The sequence below is a fragment of the Pituophis catenifer genome, unplaced genomic scaffold (genome assembly GCF_029215685.1).
Source record: "Pituophis catenifer annectens isolate HBS135680 unplaced genomic scaffold, rPitCat1.0.hap2 SCAF_1, whole genome shotgun sequence".
NCBI classification, from domain to species: Eukaryota; Metazoa; Chordata; class Lepidosauria; order Squamata; family Colubridae; genus Pituophis; species Pituophis catenifer.
The window spans coordinates 84,656,789-84,678,171 of NW_027256881.1; the positions used below are offsets into that span (position 1 = coordinate 84,656,789).

The following is a 21,383-nucleotide window of genomic DNA, read 5'->3' on the forward strand; positions in this document are numbered from 1 at the left end:
CCACTTAATGAACAGACCCAGTATACCAGGTGATCGCTTACCCTTCGATTTGGGAGCTTTCCTTTTTCTTTTTTGATTCTTTGCTTGCAAATTTGTGAGTGCATACACTGATTCAATTTTAAAAATATATCTTTCTAGATATTTTTCAGTGAGTTTTTATTTCTTGAATCCCCCAGTTCCCATAATTGTTTCAGTAACTTGAGGACAAAACCATTAACATTTTGCCAAACTGTTAAAAAGTCACCCTAGGATAATATAGATGAACTCCTTCTTTCATTGTGGTTTTTAATCAAGGTTTAGTATTATGTCCAAAGTCATATATTAACTCTATATCATCTTTTGTTTCCTATCCAGCGGTTGCAAACTTGTTCCTGATATTGGTTAAGTACAATTTAATTGTAATTCTAAATTGTCATTCTCTGAGAATTGTCTTTCTAAAGATTTCTCTGAAAGGATCTTCCATACGTGACAATCATTTTGTTCTATATTTTCCTCAATGCCAGTTATTAAAACATAAGCATATTTGGGATGAAAAGAAAATTAAGAACCTCTGAAGTACTTCATTGGTCTACTATTAGAATCCTTATTAACCCATTTCATTAACACTTACTGGAAAGAAAATCTTGAGAGTCAGGTCCATAATCTTGGTGTGTTTCTTGTAGTAGTTTAATACGATCATCTACTGATATCTGCGTGTAAAAATACAAACAAGGAAAAGCAAGTAGTAAGCTTTCAACTGATCATACCAAGCCAACTGCATATAGCCAACAAGGCAAACAATGATTTACTATACTTTTGTGCAAATAGATTTAAAGAGAAAATATTCTCTCCTCTTAAATCTGCTTCCTTGTTTATAATGTTTAAATATAAGCTAGTAATGATTCTTCTGTAAGCAATGCAAATCAATATCAAATAAAGGACTTCTTAGTGCCTAATACTGTCTACTGAAATGTTCACTTCTTCCCTTGTCTAAATGTCTGCAGTCGACATGCCTTATTTTGATTTTATTGATCTTTACAAGATACCATACTGGAACATGCTGTTTACTGATTGACCTTATGGGTCAACATTCTCCTAGTTGCTAATTAAGCTGGATGAACATATACAAAACTATTCAGTCAAATCTTTGTAAGGCATAACAAGCGTTTCTAGTGCTCCAAATTAGATTGAAATGGAAGAAAAAAATGGATTTTAGAAACACCTCAGAACAAGGGGCTTAATCATAATTCTTTGTAAACAGCTCTATCAGTTCTTTTCTAACTAAAGAGCTCCTGTGAGCTCCAATGAAACCCAAAATATTTTACATGGCACCTAACAGTCTCCCAAGATGGCTACTTTAATGAAGCATTAGCATAATAGTAACACAATATTTCAGAAACAGTATGGGGTAGTGCTTAAGATGCTGGGCTGACACTAGGAGCTCAGGTTCAAGTTCATCCTTAGCCACAGAAGCTTACTGGGTCACCTTGGATCATTGACTTTCTCTTAGCCCAACCATGACAGGGTGGTTGTTGTGGGGAAAATGGAAATGGAAGTGCCTTGAGATGAAGGAAAAGTAGGATCTAAATTTAACAAATGAGCAATGCAAAATGAAAGACAAGCCTCAAGCATTATCTGCATTTTGAATAATGCCTCTGTGTGTTACATTGTTTAGCTACATTATTTAAACTTAAAAGTTTGGGGACTTCCATATTAAAGAATGTGTCTGTACCGCCAGGTAGATCAGACTATGAAATCAATTCCAAAGGAGGCTAAAACTACTTTTATTGAGATAGGCTATAATAGCAGATTAGAAAAGTCTGATTTTGGTGCACTTCCTCCTTATCCTTCTTTTTTAAAGTTCAGTGAATGAAGGAAATATCTGTCTAAGCATCTTCTAAACATTGTCTGGACATTCTGGACTTATCATTTAGTCTTTATGGCCTTGACAACAGAATCTGTGTATTTCCATCAAGCTAATATTCCTTACTGTCTACCCAAATATGTTGAATCATTTTGATATTCAATGAAGATTCAGTTTAGCAGATATAATCTGAGATAATTATGTTGTATTTACATCATTTTATGACATTTGTGTAATGATATGATTGCAGTAAGGCTATAATTTCTGGTCGTTTATCAATATTGTCAGAGGATTTTCTCCCTGATGTCAGGGATAATGTGGAATCAGTGACAGATTCATGGATCTCCCTAACTCTTAACCAATGAAAGCTACCTGTAGAAGTTTCCACCGCATGTTCAGATCATCCAGCTGTCGTGAGACTTTCAAGGATGGATGAAAATCAAGTGGAGAGAGCTGACTGGATAAGTCATTGATGCTTTTGATTTTCAAGCTGATTGGTGAAATTTCTTCTCTAAAGGCCTAGAAGAGAGAATACACAACTGCTTTTAGTAAAAATCTTGAAGAGCAAAGCTATAATCTCTAAATGATATATGTAAGTGTCCTTCATTTTCATTCTTTCACTATCTCTCCTGACTTTCCTTAAATACATGTTACTATTGTGAGTATAAAAAAAGCAGTGAATTTGCTAGTAATGAATTATATTGTCAAGGTTTACCAGGAAACAAAAAGCCACTAAATAAATGGAAGAAATAAGAAAGAAAAGCAAAGATACTTAATAAACACATTTTCAAATTCAATAACAAGTGTTAGAACTTCTTAATTTGGGTTTCATTATCTTTATATTTCATCAATAAAACATAAAAATGAAATCTGCTGAAAGCCAGATAATTCTACAAAATTGATAACAATTTTCCAACTTCATACTGTTTTTCCCATGAATTACTAGTATATCATTTTCAACATCAATGTTGATGTTGTTAATAGATGAAATAATCCTCAACAGACGATACTATTAGAAGAAATAGTAAACATAATAGGTTTCCCTTTACAATTCTTTATGCAAATACCATTAAGATGTGAACAATTACCTCTTGCTGGCAAGAAGAAAAAAAAAAGAAATATTCCCACTAGTATGCAAAAGCATTCTTTTATGTTTTTATTCAAACGAAAAAAAGGAAAGATGGATATTTTATAATTAAATCAACATATTTAAATCTGCTTTGATTTAATTCTAAGGCAACAGAAATTGTGTTTCATCAAATTTAGCTTAATCTTTATTTGAAAGCAAAAACAAGCCTCAGGCAGAGTGTTGTGTATTTATGTATAATGTTCCATTACTCATAAATAGTCTAATTTGTCATTTTCTGGACAATCCATGGACATACAGGCAAAAGGCTTCTAAGTTCAATGCTAAAATGCTCATTGACTTCAGAATAACATAAATTCTTAGGTGTTCTACTATTAGTTATTATAATCTGGAATTCCTAGACATAGCAGAATGGTTTATGGTAGAAAGTCCTGAGAATTCAAAGGCATTTAAGGGGGATTGATTCATTTTGTTTCATAGGCAGATAATTGTGTGAATATTCCATCTTATAACGTCACTTACAGTCAACCTTTCTCCTCAAAAAACAGAGTGGAAAATATATTTTAAGAGGAATTTCAGTCATCCAATTAAAACAATGCATTCTTAGAACAGAGCTAAATAATTAAAATATCACTTCACTGCATAATTAAAATATCCCCTCACAAATAATCTGTAGCATCCCCATCTACAGGTGGACAGGTGGAGGTGACAGGGGACTGATATCTGCAGTCCAGCTTGACAACAGCATTTAATTAATTAACCCTTATGGTTAGGGTGCCTAATATTCAGGAGACACAGAGAGAGTTTCCGAGTTGCTTGGATTTTCTCTATCTCCCTCTAGCTATATTGCTCTCATTATATACATTACTACAAACTTATGCCTCCTGTTGTCATTTTACTGCTGTCAAAATAATTTTAATGAAATGTTAAACATTCCCAATGGAAAAGTATGAAGCAGGAATAATACAGCTATTTCACTGATAAGTGTTTTCTATTCTGGATCCAGCTGGGCACTGGATTATGGCTACCTGAGTACCACTGTATAGTTTCCAGAGCCAAAATCTAAACATCAGCTGGCAATGCACTTAAACGACTACTGGGATCTTACAGTTGTCTTATCAACTTCATCCTGCAATGAGGCCATCAGCCTGTCTCCAACAGGTTTCCAACCATTTCGCACATTCTCTGCCTCTCTCAAGTCTGCATCCAGGTCATCCATGGAACACTGCAGGTCCTTCAGTTTCTCCAGGGCTTGGTCTATCTGTTTTTGCCAACCACTGGCACAGGTATTCAGGCTTTCCCACTTCTCCTTCACTTCCGCAGACTGTTTGCGCATAGCTTTAGCAATCTTCTGCGCTTTTTCTTCAGGGGTCAACTCTGAAAATGGGAAAAATGATCAATGGAATGAACAGGGATTCATAGTGTGTGGACAAGAAATATTGTGCTTTCAAAATACACTTGTTGCCAAGGATGACTAACTATGGACTTCCATGCCCATGTCTCGGCTTGTCGTTCGTTCAGAACTGCGATAGGAAATAATCACCAGTAACACACAGAGAATCAGGGTTTACTTTGGCAATGATAAGCTTGCAGTCAAAAGTAAAGTACAAGTCGGTGTTTTGGTTCAAAGTCAGCGCTGGGTGTAATCACACCACAGCGCTATTTAACAAAAACTCAGCCCCTTAAACATACATCCGGTGATTATCAATCAAGCACCCCCCACTCCCTTAACAGTAACAGCTGCGAGCAGTGAGGACAGCAGAATCGGAGAGGCCCAGCAACGTCATCAATCATTGCCCTGAATGCTGCTATCCAGGAACTGTTTGTGTGTTCGCTGTGGCTGCTTATCTCCACTCCTTCGTCTCCCACACCCCCCATCGATGGCGAGCTCCGGCAGGACTCGACACCATGTGTTTTGAGGTGATCCTCAAAGGAAGGCCAAATTAATAGGAAAAGAGGCTGAAACAAACAATGTTCAAATGGAGGCAAATGCTGAATTTTATTCCTAACAATGTGCCAATAAAACTGGGTTATAAAAAAGGAAAAGGCAAACTTTGGAGAATTTGATAAATAATTGCAACATTATTGTAATGTTATTGTAATGCTGACAAGTGACACCCAATTAATAAAATAGTATTTTTATACCATCAATGTAAAAATAGCTTCCAGGGCAAGAATGTAATTAACTTACAAGATCTATTGAATAAGATATAAATACTACTTGGGATATTAACTTTTAAGAGCCTTTGATAAAAAACAATTTAAAAAGATTGATCTGTGGATGATTAATATTATGAATAGGGGAAAAAGCATCCTTGAATATAGCAAGTGTACAGATGTTATCTGGGATCAAGTTTAGAAACAGCATTGCAGACCTCTTAATATTGGCCATAAAAAGACAAGCAAACAGTAGAAAAGAGTAATTTGTTTTAGACTTTGGCTTCAAATCAGAGTCAGATCAGATTCTCTGGGGTTTTTTTTTCTGCTTTGAGGAGTTGTCCCTGGGAAAATCCATTAAATCCAGGGTGAGATTTTAGCCCCAATATCACCGTAATCAACAGCCTGTGGATTTCCAAGTGCTTTCAAACTACAAATCCCAGGAGCCTCATTAATTAGGGCCAAAGGTAAAGGAATCTGGGAACTATAGTTTATTACTATTTGGAAAGCCAGAGTTTCCCCACAAAATTATTTACAAAATTATTTTCATTAAAAAGTTCAGGCTATACACTTCTAACCTATGCCAGGGCCTGGTGGCTCAGCAGACTGATTAACACCAGCTGTCTGCAATTACTGTAAGTTCGAATCTCACCAGGCTCAAGGTTGACTCAGCCTTCCATCCTTTCTAAGATAGGTAAATTGAGGACCCAGTTTGTGGGGGCAATAAGCTGACTTTGTATAAATATACAAAAGTATGAAGGCTATTGCTTAACGCATTGTAAGCCGCCCTGAGTCTCTGGAGAAGGGCGGCATATAAATCAAATTAAAAAAATAATTGAACGAAGCAAGTTTTTCTATTTTAAATCAGTACCATTTTTAAAATTTTAAAACACAGTATATATACTCAACAGGCATAAACAACTTTACCTGGAAATTACAAATACCTGCTTTGAAAACAATTAAAAGCCACACAGATATAATAGGTTTTTCATTTGCTGGAGAAAAAAATTGTGATGAGGTTCACATCATCAGGAAAACAGAATGCAATATGGTGTTATTATTAATGTATTTTTGCTTCGGAATTTTGTCATACTGCAAAATAATTGTAATTATAATTTACCTCCATCATCGTCATCGTCATTAATCATCCATGCAGGCTGAACAGATTACTTGTTTATGAAGCTCTAAAACTGTTCTTAACTGATTTTCAGGGGTTGAGTAAATGGGAACTCAGATTTCTCCTGTCTATAGCAAATAATGCCAACAACACTTTTAAAACTAAAGGAAGGAGGAGGAAGGACCCTGTTGAAAGAAAAAAAATTCCCAGCCTATTTCTCCAAAGATTGTAAGTGGGTAAATTGTGACTTTATTGTTCCAGTACTGACCCATAACAATAGATGTGCTCTCCTGACAAATTTCTGGCCAGCGTCCCCCAACCTTTCTGGCTTTGTGGACTGACAAAGGGGGGGGAGGGGATGGTTCTGTGCAAGTGGCAGGTAAATACACACGTGTACCCGCTTGCCCAAATGAAGCTTTTTGTGCATGCCCGCTCACCCACTGCTCATGCAAATGGGGATATGCGCACTCGCCCGTCGCTTCCACTGCCCGGTTCCAAATGGCTCATGGCCCAGTAGTGGGACATGGCCAGAGGTTGAGGACCTGTAATATAGGCTATTAGAAGTAATCTGTTGAATTTTTCAACTTTTTAAAACCCATTTTTGAGTATATATTTATTTTAGTTTCAAAAGTGCATGATAGTCAGGATTTTATATCTTACTCCCAGAGTACCCAATGTTACATTCTTAGTGACTGCCTACATCTATTTTGGTTCCCACCAGATCCTTACTCAGTGGATTTGTTTATTTTTAATGTTCTAAACAATGAGAAGCTAGAATGTTGCAAAGCAAAGTACCTAAAATAAGCTGAGGTGGGTAGAACGTTTGTGTCTATATTAGATATATATGCTGGCTTTCCTCTAGCAGCTCAAGGTAGCGTATATTGGCTTCCCTACTGTTTTTTTTTTTACCTGCAACAACAGCCATATGAGGATGAGTGGCCTGAAAAAGAGCAACTAGCCCTAAATTATTCAGTGAGTTTCCATGGCTACAGGTGGACCTGCCTAGGGAAGGTCCCACACTGATTCCTAGAAGCATTTTCTAGAATGGCTGCAGTCTGATGCTTGGAAGCATGTACACCTACATAGAAGGTGCACATAGAAAGCATTTTGGGAAGACTGAGATGATAGAGAATAATCTTACTAGTTTTCTCCTAGTAAATAATTTTTAAATTGACTACAGTATATCCATCATAATAACTATTTTCGCAGAGTGCCCATTATGTGCCATGAAAATTCCAGAGCCTTTTCTTTATGTGATAGGTAGACAGAGAGATTTTTGGAAGACTACTGCATACTATTTCCAAATTCTACTTATTAAAGAGAAACAAAAAAGAAAAATGGTATTGCTGTTATATCCTGCCTCTACTCTTCCCAGAGGCATTGGTTGAGATCAGACAATACAATGCATGCTGCATTTGAGAAAATTAAGATAGAAGCCAGGAGGGAACTGATAATTGAAGTGATTCCTATTCAACACAGCATAGCATAGAAACATTCTTCAATACTCAACCCTACCATAGGTTGGCATGGTTCCCATTCATGAGGATCCCCGTTCTTTGCTAATTAATTTTTTATTGGGGATGCCAGCACCTTAAGATGATTTATTAAGAAGATTAGATATCCATGGACCCACAAAATCTGGCACTGATTCTGAGCAAGACACTTCTTTATATGTCTCTTGGGTATCATAATCATACTACTTCTGCATTATCATGTATTATTATAATATTTAAAAATCTACAAGTGGAACAATTATTAATATAACTTAACACTGCATTAAAAGGCTGCCTTGTGTGTAAATTGGAAAGATGAAGCTGGGCTTGGGTTTTAAAGAGTTGAGCGAAGATGGCAATAGGCACTATAATTTTTTCTTCATTGTAAATTTTCATAGTATATTGATTAAAAGCAGGAATTTTCAGATTGCTGGAAGTTGATTCAAAACAGAATTCAGTATTGCTGCATGGATAAGCACCCTGATTTTTTTTTCAGGGTTGAGTTGTAGATTTGCTTTTATATTTGATATTTAAAATGTCATTTAGAAAAGGATTGAAGGCAAGCATACCGTACGTGCTATTATGAGTAATGAAGAAACTATTCACTTATGAGAAGGCATTTCTTGGCCATAAATTTACCAGCCATTCTGATGTTCCAGGGCATTAATGAAAAATTACAAAAAAAACTGAGGTCATACAGTAACTGCAGAGGGAAACCGTGGCTGCAGAGACAAAGTGCTATTAAATAAGAAATTTGTGAGAGTAGTTTTGATTTCCTTTGGAATAATTTTGTTGGGTAGAATCCAGTGAACCTCTTCTGTCAGCAGAAGTTAGCAATTTCACCTTTCTTTGAAGTCCTTCCTATTCTTCTTGGAGGAATCAGGGAATATTTCTGCACAGATGTGCATGTGGGGGGGGAGACCTAGGAGGTGGCGCATCTAATGGAAATTAGTGCATTATCTCTATTTTCATAGAGTTCCACTTCATAAAATGACCCACCTTAGAGACAAAGGGAATACAAATGTGTGTGTGTATGTTCTCTCTCTCGTTTTCTCTCTCTCTCTCTTTCTCTCTCTCTCTCTCTCTCTCTCTCTCTCTCATATCATATAAAGCCCCTATGCAAATGCAGTGTAACTGACACAATTATGAGCACTTCACAGAGCATCAAACACAGCTTAAGGAACACTATTATGATCATCTCACAATAAAGTCTTATGGACCTTTGTCATATTCCCTCACAACATTTCGTTTTAAAGCTTCTGATGATGACTTGAAGGCATTATGAGTCATAACAAATGCAGCCTCTTCACAACAGCTGCAGCCAGTCTCCCTTAAACCTGCCCTATACAGCTACTCCAGATGGTACATAACATAAATGAGGAGCATGCATATAAATCACTTGTAGCCAATATTTCTTTTATGGCTCAAGTATGATTTATTGCACCTTTTGCATTTGTAATTAAGGGGCAGAACAGATGGTGAATGCTTAATTTAAAATGCTTTACTTATGAAAATAATCTTTGCTTCTGTATAATTATTAATGTTACCTGGGGATTTCCTCAATAGTTTCCTCCTTGATTCTAAAATCTTTCATTCTGTCTTTCTATGTTCTCTTTTACACTCTCAATTGTTCTTAATGTCCCTGTAGACTGCTTAAAGCCCTTGCCAAATAAAACCTTGGACAACTGATACGATCTGCTACTGTTGGCTGAAGCAATAACATGACAAGCACGACTTTTAAAGGCTACCGTTATTATTTATTAACTATATTCTGCCTTTTCTCAGGCATGCCAAGCAATGCATAGCACACTCCAAACTCATGCTTTTCCCTAGGAACTCCCCACTCCCATTTTTTTAAAAAAAGTGAGTTGGACTGAGAGCCGGAGATTGCCCTCACATCAAATAATGGGCTTCTATTACTGAAGGCGAAGGTAAACCTAAATTAGCTATATTGCAAAAGAGCTCCACAGACAACACATCCCAAATCAAATCTTGAAAACATGTCCTTCGTTACATCTCTTAGTTTTAGGAAACTATACATAAGATTTTCCTTGTGAATCCTGGGATTCAAAGCACATCATTATAGAAGGACAAAGGTTTGATAATGAGGGGTTCAATGCAATCCAGGATCCCCAAAAGATTAATTTCAAAGCAAAAAGGTATGAATGAATACTTAATTTGGGCCATACACACACACACACATACACTCACACTCACACACACTCTATGTCAGTAAAATCACATTCTAAAACCCATTGTCTTAGACTGCTACCCCATTTTCAAGCTTTCCTACAAAAACAATGCTTCCTATAGAAAAAATTAGGAAGAACTTATCCTGGTTCCCAACTTGCTTTTCTTCCTAAAAAGTAGGGTTAGTCCTACGGTAGAATACTGTGTGTATTACCCTATGAGGCTAGGAAAAAAATAATGAATATGATAAAAACTCTTCAAATTCAGCTATTTAGTCCCACTCTTGTACTTTCTCACTAATTCCCATACATACAAATACATCTATTTGTATTGAAAGTATATGATTTTTCACATACTGGCCATGGGAGAGGGAAAAAACTTCTGATAAATTAGATGTTTTTAATCAGCTTTGAGCATTTTATTTTGTCTCCTTACTTGTTCTGACTCAATCGTCAGCAATGGACACATGGAATTAAGTCAATCTTCTGATTGCAATTTGGTGGTTTCAGATATGCTGGGGCTATTCAAGTCTTGGGATTTGCAACCAATATAAATATAAACCAAAATAAATCTGAATATAATTGACAGTATGAAGGGGAAGAGTATCATAAGCTATCAAACACTTGCATATACTGTATGCTAGAACAAACTCTACAAAGTGTTTATTTTGTAATTCAATAGTCTCTTGCTGATTCTCCAATATTATCAATATAACTACTGCTGCTGCTGCTTTTGCTGCTACTACAGATAATAATACCCAGGGCAAATATAGGGTAGTCAAAAAAATTTTTGCTTTTTTAATTTGTTAAATGGAACACCAACATATTTATTAACTAATATTAATAATAATTAATTTTAAAAATGGGTTTGTTAATAACTTTGAGGCAGAAAAGAAGGAATACTGTCAGGAGTAAAGAACTAGGACCATTCATTGAGTTTAAGCACAGAGGATTTATGATTTTCACCTATACACAAGAATCTAGTCAACTACTCAGCTCAGCGTTGTATTGGTGTTAAATAAGGGTGAGCGGAATTCAAGGGGGAGCAGGATTTGGATCTCTTGTGAGAACACATGGACTCTAAACTGATGATGCATTTAACTCTGCCTTCTAGTTCTGATTGCTCTTCTCCTACAAATACAAGACTGAAAGTCCTGAACTGATTATATTGTAGAATACAAATCTGTTCAAAATAAAGACCTTGTGCTCGTTATGATTCTTATAGATTAGGTCTTAGGAGTCTTAATTAATGAAAAACCTTTTGGTTGTCTATGTGATTCTCCAAACAGTTGTCAAACACACAAAAATCCTAACATTGAAAGCAAACTGCACCCAAGTGTCCATCCTGGCAACAAAATCTGCCAGGCTTTTTTGACATTTTTTTTCCCTGAAAGCATTAAATTCTTTTGGGTCCTATCAGGAGCAAAGACTCTTTCTTCTTAGCACAAGATTTTTATGCAAAAAGAGACAGAACTAAAATCAGCACCTGTCTCTGCTTGTTAAGTAATGCACAAAATACCTGTTTGTGATGCTAAAATGTGTATTGAGACAATGCTGTGCACATTATCTCTTACACAGTGTCCCATTTTCTTTTGTCTAACTCTGGTTGTCACAATGCTGAATACACCTCATTTTTCTATAGTCTTTCCCCTTGTCTTATATTATACTGGCCTGCAAAGCTTCCATTCTTCTTGGAACACTTTAACAAGCTCTGGGCAGTGATAGAAGACTATGCTTTGCTAACATTTGCTCAGTCTTCATAAATGGTGATGAAGAATGATTGCATTTCCACATGAGTAGTGACATTTTATGTTATACTGATAGGAAAGATTCAAATTACTGCTGCTCCCACCAAATATATAACAAGGGATCTTAAGTTCCATCTAAATTGAGTTACAGATATTTATATTATTCCATCCACATTCAAGGATTTTGAGTACATAATTTTTCTAGCTTCTCGCAGTTGGTCAGCCAACCAAATAGGCATATTGCATACAGCAGATGCCTTATTGTAATGTTAGAACATGGGTTTGCCCAAAAGATTTCTGTTTTCATCTCCTAAATAACAGGATGGGTGATCAAAATTAAAACTGGAGATCATGATGAAATGTTGGTGTTAACTCTTTCCTGTCCTTGCTTCTATGAAAATTAGCACCACTGGCAACAATTAGAAGTTCTTTTCTTAGGGTTACTACCAAATTTATCTAAAAGGAAAACGGTTCACCATCTCCCTCTGAATGTTAGCAACCTGTCCACCTCATTTATCATTTTCTCACTGAATCTCATTTGACCTTAATTAAAAATTTGTAAAAAAAAAAAAAAAGAACCCTAGTATTTATTTAAAGTAAATAAAGCTCTAGTTTGCAAAGGAGAGGAGATACAAGATGCAAGACTGTAGTGGAATGGAGATTTAAATTTATCTGAATTCTTAAGCAATTACATCATTTGAACACTGAACGTTTACAAATTGGTATTTGTGTAATTTTTTTTGTAAGTTTGATTAAGTTGGAAGACGCAAGATGTTAATTAGCTACTCAAAATGCAGTTAGACTTTTAAATGAAGCAATTTACCATATTATCACTCACAAACCCGACAGGCTCAAATACTGAATAAATGTTATTGATCACTATTTTCTCTTAACACAAGGGCTTTGACAAATTTGAATTTAGTAAATATATTTTCCTAACCATAGTCATAATTTAGATTAAAGTTAGATTATGTGTGTAACTTCTCATCAAAGCTGATTAATGTAGGCTTATTGATTTACTTAACTGTTCCAAATAGCTAGGAATAAGAATATCCAACAAAAGAATTAACCTGGAGAAAAGGTTTATTTGCTTTAATCACTAAATATTCACAGTGTAAAGGACCTACAAAAAGAAGAAAGAAAAACTAAAACTCCATAAAAATTATAAAACCAAATAAAACCAACTTGTTCATTTATTTCAGAGGACCAATGCAAGGATATGAATGGATATGAATCCCTTTTCTGTGTTTAATAGGTAATATGTTATTATTGTATAAGACAAGAAGAAAATAATAAAATACTGTTTTGGGGGTAAGGTGATATGAAGGAAGATATTGATTTAATTACAAGCATTATTGTATGGTATTTATTAGCTAAATCCTTTTCAATCTGTATTGTGTCCTAATTATGGTACTAAAGAAATTATATGTCTTCATAGATGATCTCACCAGAGTAGAAAAAGAATCGATACTACTCCTGTTTATTTTATTATTTTTATTTAATCTCTCAATTGGTTTTGAGGCTACTGATCATAATATCCTAGACTTTGGTTCTGTAGAGTAAGTTGCAGAACATTCTATCAGTGTTTCCATTAACTATGTGATTTCTCAAGATACAATTTTAAATTTATATAAAGCTGCCTTATATAGACATTAAAAGATTTACTTCAAGATATGATCATGTTGAAAACTATGGGAGAAATAACATTTGACTTAAAACAGTAGTTGAAGAAAATATTGTTTTTCATGAGGTTTAGTTAATGCAATTTGTATTTGACAATTCACTGGGTAAATTGTTCCCTAAACTAGATACTCAACAACTAGCTCTACTGGGGGTTGTGTTATACTCCTGAAAAAACAGTTCTGCAATTTGGGAGTGCTAGTAGTCATCATTGTTGCTAGAGGTCAAAGGGATCCTCACAGCTAGAAATATTTACCATTAGGTTTGTCAGGTATGTCAGCTACGTGCATTTTCTGGATAGCAACAGCTTGCCTACTGTGATTCATGCACTAGTATACTTCTAACTGCTTCACTGCTTCACATGAGGCTGCCCTTAAATGACTGTATTGTAATCCATGTAAATATGACCTTGGAATGTGTTCAGAAATTACAATTATTACAAAACGTAATAGCTTCATTACTGATGGGCGTATGTACTTATTATAATTATGCTAAACAATCTGTAGTGCCCATTGAGCAAGGTTGAGGACACTGGTATTAGTATAAAAATCCTAAACAACCAGAGACAAGGTTACGATTAAGGCTAAGGTTAACATTCCATCTTAATAATGAGACTTTATTTAAAAGTAACTATTTTATCTTTTCTTGAACACAACAGATATGTCCAGATTTTTTGGGGGGAGAGGGGTTATGTGTATGAAATAAATGCGATTTGGTTAAGCAGAATTGCATCCAATAAAATAAATAAAATGTAATTAAAAAATATTAGATTGCGCAGAAATGGATAGATTGACATTAAAGATAACAGAGAAGGAAGATACAGAATAGTTTCAAATATGGGATTCATTTTACAAATGGTTGAATAATAGAAGTCGAAATTAGGAGCTGGGAAAGCATTAATATGTAAGCAATTGACCTAGACAATGGTAGGACTTTCAGATGGTTTGCATAAATATATCTGGCTTGAACAAATAACCATTAAGAGATTGTGCAACAGTAAGTGATACACTGAATATCTGTAGGAAATACAGGAAAAGAAACCCTTCAAATATAATTATTAAATATTTATTTTTACCAGAAGGCAAATTTTAATGGAGGGATAACAATTCATTCCAACTGCACAATTTGCCATGCTTCCTCATAAAAAGCCAATAGTTTTAGGTTCCAAAATATAACTGAAAAATTGGGTTCAACTTATTCATGGATGGGCTTACCCACAAGTATACATGGCAATTATCAATACAATGAAATTTAAATTCTTTGAAACTCATGGCCTTCTTTCACTGTAAGAACAAAACATTAAATTTACTCTGAATTTTATATTCAAAGAAAATTGGGAAAGATGTAGTATTGTTGATACACTAGCTTGGTTTCGATTGCTAAAATGGGCATGTTATTGTAAAAAATATGCTGGGAATATTATAAGCAGGTAGGATCAGGTATGTTGTTTGTGTGTGCATGCATGTGTGTATGTTTGGTGACAATGCTGTAAAGCTCAACAATTGTAAAAAATGATTCATACTACTATTACACTAATCTTAAAAGTTGAATTCCATTTCAACCTACAATATTTCTACTACACTTCACTAGTGCATATATTTCTCAAAAGGTACTGAATTACTTGTGTGTATAATATCAACAATAAAGATATATGTCTTCTTCTGGTAAGATTGTCTGATCCCTTCTATGAAAAAATAACTAACCAAGTTGTGGAAACATGTCTGCAATGTCCAGATTAACTCCCCACCTTAAAAACAAATCTGACACAGATTTCAACTCACCCTGGAAACTACTCTTAGACTAACCTAAAACATGAATTGGTACTATATCAAAAAAATAGATATAGCTATGCATAGAATCTATGTTTTAATGATATGAAATATCTAACTGAGAACATTTTTTAAAGAAAGATGGAATGACCTTACTACACTGTACAATTCCATGCGGTAATGTATATACTGATCAGTTTGTGTTTAGGCTGGCCCATCATGGCAGCCATTTAATGAGGTACTTATAATATGCTCTCATTATCCAAATGTGCTGTTTTCCCTAAATTTGCTAGGGGTCCCAAAGTAAACCAATATGTTAACAACGCATAGAAGAAATTCATAGTTCAAGTAATTGATAATTCCAAATACTTGTTTGCATCCTTAAATTCTTTATTTTTCACATTTCTCCAACAATGTTACACCAGTTCATATTAATCATTAAGAGTGATAAGGTTTTATATCCTTTAATTAAACTTATCTTTACTGAGATGTCTAGACTGCTAGAAAGAAATGCTAGATAGCATGTCTCAATGTATCAAATTTGGCAGCTTCTAACAAAATTGAGAATTAGAGTCACATTTTAAATTGTCCAGTCCCTTGGATAAGTATAATTTCAATTTGTGCTCTCAAACTACTGAGTTCTGCTTTCCTGCAGCTTAAATTTTATTTGAACGGTGCTTGCACACAAATTCTCAATAATATGTCCGTGTTCATTATTATATCAATGCATATAATATTCATTAAACATTCTTTGAAGAAGAAAGAATATCAAAGCCATTATGCTCACATGTTCAATAAAACAATTATTTTAACTTGAGAGAGACTCTATTTTCAAATTTAGCAATCCAAAAAAACTGACCTGACTTTGAGTGTAAGTTTTTTCTTGGCTCTTCCGGCCCTTCAATTGGTTGATCGGCAAGGAACATTCGTGCTTGGTCTACAGCACTTAAAATCACTTGCTCTTTTTCCTTCAGTTCACGTCTGAGTGCCTTTCCAAAAAACAAAACAAGAATAATTTGTAAATTCACACTGCAGGCAATCTGCAGAACAGCAGTCCGCTCTTTTCATTCACTTGATCAAACTTATAATACAAAAATATCCATTTTACCAAACACAGAGATGGAATAAATAAATATAGCGTGAAAGAACATGCAAAACTGACTTGAAATCTGGAGGCAAGGCAGGCATTTTAATAGACTAAATTTAAAAACATAAAAGCAAGGGAAAAAATATTATACTCATGCAATTTCAGAAATAACCCATGAGGATTAAGTTTAAAGGATAACACCGTTAATGACAATACAGATAGCTCTTGATTTACAACCATTTAGTGACTGTTTTAAATTATGATGGTGTTGAAAATACTGACTTATAACCAGTTCTGGCACTTATAACCAGTGCAGCGTCCCTGCAGTCACATGATCGAAATTTGGACCCTTGGCAACGGGCATCAATTTATGATGGTTACAGCATCCTGGGGTCAGCTAATGGCCATTTCTGACCTTTTCAGCCAGCCTACTACAAGAAAAATCAATGGGGGGAACTGGATTTGCTTAAAGACCAAGGGTTCACTTAATAACCACAGTGATTCACTTAAAAACCATGGTGAAAAGATTGTAAAATCAGGCCTGACTCGCTTACTATGCAAATAATGCTTCTACATTATGAATTGTCCACAGAGTGCTGTAAAGTGCTATGAGGCGGTCTATAAACCTAAATACTATTGCTATTGCTAAATGCTATTAACAACTGTCTCACTTAGCAATGGACATTCTGGTCCCAATTGTGGTTGTAAGTCAAGGACTATCTGTATACCATTATACTAGTCTTGTGTTCTCCTCTGAAGTCTGGAAGTGATAAGCGACAAAATTATTAAGTGTTGTGGAATCATGGCTATGTCTTGTCAACAGAATATAGAGGAAACACCTAGGAAGAAGCTGCAGAACATCATATCACCTTAAAAGACCATTGCAACTTTTCAAGTCAAATGTTTTCAAGCAAGTGATATGAATGTTAGTCCCATTCCAGCACACCTTACCTCGGCCAGGATAAAAAGACCAAAAAAGAAAATCCCAAAATAGCAAATAAATGAATATGTGTGATTTATTCTAAAATAAGGAAATGGAGAAGCTTCCTTGTCTATGGAGACTCTCAGTCCTCCAGGTCAGGGTTGTCCCAAAGGTGTTTTTTTCCAAATATGCAACTGGACTTTTTCTTTTTTCTTTGAAACATTTCCTTTGATAATGTTCCGCTTCTCGTATAAGAAGCTTCTTCAGTTCAGTTCAGTTCAGAAAAAGTCTTGGATGAAAAGCAAAATGTTTTCAAAGGAAAAAACCAAGAAAATCCAGTTGCCTTTTGGAAAAACCACCTTACGGATATCTAGCTTCCTTGGCTGGTGCAGGAAACGGTTGCTTTTATCCTTCTATACTCATATCTGTCCTTCTGTCCATAGCACAAATATTAATTTAAAAATATGGATCTAGTCCTATATTTTGGATTAAGGGCACAAACCTATTGATTTCTCTTGAAATGAAGAGATTTATACTCAACTGACCTTTGTAACTTTAATTAAACATAAAGGAGAATATGTTATGTTTTAATTTTATAAATGAACTTGCTTAGCTGTATCCCCTGCCCTTATATCATTTGTGAGTTAGTTCTGTTAAAACTTGCAAGGAGTCTTACACAAATGTAAAAGGAAAATATTCTTCCACTCAGGTAATAGAAATGAAATTTTCCTTGTAGTTAGAAGAAGATGCTCCATACTAAGAATGCTGTATTTTACTTGCTAGACAAGCAACGCATTAGCAAACTTCACATCACTGCTTACGATGAATACATGTGGAAACCTAGTATACTATTGACCCCAGAGAACAAAAGTAGAGTTGTATATAGTTAATGGTCAGAGGACTAGATGTCCATTAGACTCCAAAATATTCTATACAGTACACTAAGATACTTGTGTATCTATCTATCTATCTATCTATCTATCTATCTATCTATCTATCTATCTATCTATCTATTTATATCCCACCTTTATTGTTTTTATAAACAACTCAAGGCAGCAAACATATCCAACACACCTTCCTTCTCCTACTATTTTCCACACAACAACCACTCTATGAGGTGAGTTGTGCTGATAAGAGTGACTGGCCCAAGGTCACCCAGCTGAATTTCATGGCTAAGGCAGAACTTGAACTCACAACCTCCCACTTTCTAGCCTTGTGCCTCAACCACTAGATCGAATTGGTTCTCTATCTCTAACAGCAACTCACATTGACAAAGACTTTCCAGCTATTGAAATTATGGTCTCATTATCGTTTCTTTGTTTGTTTTTTAAATAAATGGCTAAAGCTTAAAGCTTAATAACAGCAGAGAGGGTGCTGTTCCCACACACAGGTAGCCATCTTGAGAAAACTTTTGAGAAAATGTTTAAAGAAGCTTGCAACATAGTAGAACTATTTCTTTGGATGATAATATGTTTCTCAAATGCAATGTCTAGATCTTTGCTACAGTCCAAACTATGATTAAATAGTCAAAACGTTTTCTAACAGCTTTTGTTTCAATAGGTTATATTTATCAATATTTACCATATTAAAAATTAAAATAGATGCATTTGCTGCCACTACTACTTGTTTGATGGGATTTTCATATTATAATATCTTTTTCAGCATAGACTGGCAAACAATTTTGATTTTATGGACCCCCCCCCCCAGAGACTCTAGGACCATAGTTTAGGAAATAATGATTTAGAATTTTGGTAGTAAGAAAAAAACCAGAAATGCACTGCTATCGTGCCATATAATATCTATATTATTACCTATTAATTAGTGGAAGATGCTTACATAATTTATGGGCTAAAATATCAGATATCATTATCTGATCACTCTGATATTTTAAAGAACATTCTTATAATACAAAATGTGGATTTTCTTTGCACCACAGCAAATAAAGCAACCAAAAATAACTTTATTTCACATAGAGGGAGCAACTTTCTCTTACAAATTTCAGCAGTAAAGTTCAAGTGAGTCTACTAAGCCCCCGAAGCCTTAGAGATATTTGCATCATTCATAATATTATTCCTAAGCATGCATAATATTATAAAACAAACTATTATAATCCTTCACAGATTATATGTCACATATATTTTTGAAAGGCCTTAAATATGAGTAGTACAGAGGTGGGTTTCAGTAGTTCTGGAAAACCGGTAGAGGAAATTTTGAGTAGTTTGGAGAACCGGTAGTAAAAATTCTGACTGGCCGCACCTCCATCTATTCTCTGCCTCCCGAGTTCCAGCTAATCAGGAGGAAATGGGGATTTTACAGTATCCTTCCTCTGCCACGCCCATCAAGCCATGCCATGCCCACCAAGCCACACCCACAAAACCAGTAGTAAAAAATTTTGAAACCCACCACTGGAGTAGTAGTTTTATGGTTATTCCCATCAAACGTGTCTGGAACTGATATGAGCCACTCTTCTGCTTGGACAAAGGTGTCAGGTCAATGATAGTTGACCTCTAAGTAGGTTACTTAATATGGCATTATTGGCTTCACTCTGGCTCAGCTCTTTAAAGGGCAATTGTATGAAGAGGAAACTTAATGCTATTGTTAATGTTCTAAGTTTATCCTCCACAATGAACTTTGGCTGCTACTAAAAATCAAAATTTAACTTGTTCTTCCACACTAATATTTTACTCTGCAGCATGTCTGAAATCCAAAATGAAAGGGACTCTGGGTTTCTATTACTTTAAAAACATTGAACACTGGTTAATTTTTTTAAAATAAAAATGCTTATTATTGTTTTGAATTATTTTATTTATATATATATGCATGAAAAAATAGACGTAGAGTAACCCACTCTATCAGTTACTGGGATAAATTTAAGCCAGATTTATTTTATTGAGTTCAGGCTAAGCATAGCTAATAGTAAAATTCAAGATTCTATGTCCAATGGCTGAATTTCTTTATCCAGCAGAACTCAGGAATTGATTCTTCTTCCTGTCCTGTAACTCTTTTAGAAAGCCACTTTTAGAAATTCAGGAAATTTCCATAGCAAGTTTGATGAGGACTCAGGGGGACAACTTTAGGAAAGAATAAAAAGTTCAATTATGGGACTGACTTCTATTCAGATAATATTGACTATCCTCAGAATTCCTAAACCATAAACATGCAGGCTATTCAAAATAATTACCAGTACTTCATCAATCCACTAAAATATGCACAATTTATCAAATTAGTTTCAAACCCAGAGGTAAACCTGACTGAATATAATGGGTCTTAGTTTCTTATAATGCACATATAATTATCCTAAAATATTTCTTTAAACATTTAAACTCTTCTTTCTATGTCAGGAGAATATATTAATGTTTAATCCACAGCACATGAATGCATAATTTGCAACTCAGTAAACATTTATTCAATTATTGTTAGCATGCTTATTTTAATATATTCAGTGCAAAGTTCATGAAAATACTAAAAATATCATGATTCAGAAAAGGATATGAATTCAAAGAGAATGTTAATCTTAAAACTGGTGTACATAGAAGTGCTTAAAATTTGTGAACTCTTAATAATAGTTCATAATAAGGAAATATTTTGTTCACTTTTATTTTTAATGTGCAGCTCCCAAGTCACCATTAATTGGTGTACACTCAATCCTAAACAAAAGTCAAAACTCATTTTCCTGTAAGCCAATAAATGTATCAGAATCTGAATTAATATAGAAAAGACATCCTTCTCTTCCTTATTCTTGAAGGAATAATATAGAACTAGAAAGACTACCCCTTCCCCCCCCCCAAAAAAAAACAGCATAATGTGCCTAACCCATTCTTCTGTTCTGGTCAGACATGTTTCAGAAGATTATAATCTACAAGAGAATTAAGTCATGAAAAAATTACACAATCAATTTCACAAAGGAAAATCAATTTCAAACCAAAAGAATACAGACATAACTGTTCAGTCTTTCCTTCGGAAAAAATAGTAATTTACATATCACACAGAATACCTTAAATCTGAATGTGATGGAAACAACTTGAATTATTAAAAGATAACTTGAGTGAAATTACGTTGCTCATAAATCCCTGTAATAATTTAATTCCACTGTAAATTTTGAGTAAAAGCAACCTAATAGAAACGAATAGTAAAATCATGTTTCCATTAGTTTTAATCATGTACCTAACAGTCACATACAATTAGATTTTATACAGACTTCACCAAAAGAAGGAACAATCACTGGGCTGAAATCTTTGTTCTAAATTACTTTGCTATGCCTTTTTATTCACAGTTACTCAAAACACATTGA

The 21,383-nt window shown here is 34.7% G+C and overlaps 1 protein-coding gene across 1 annotated transcript in view; it reads right to left on the bottom strand.

The window, feature by feature from the left end:
• UTRN (utrophin) overlaps positions 1-21,383 on the bottom strand; it is a 358,125-nt gene that overhangs the window by 76,099 nt on the left and 260,643 nt on the right. The window contains exons 55-58 of the mRNA XM_070932667.1: positions 15,943-16,072; positions 4,039-4,307; positions 2,216-2,362; positions 611-689 (exon numbers count right to left, since the gene is read on the bottom strand). Coding sequence (XP_070788768.1) covers positions 611-689; positions 2,216-2,362; positions 4,039-4,307; positions 15,943-16,072 — 625 coding nt within the window. The remainder of the gene's footprint in view (positions 1-610; positions 690-2,215; positions 2,363-4,038; positions 4,308-15,942; positions 16,073-21,383) is intronic.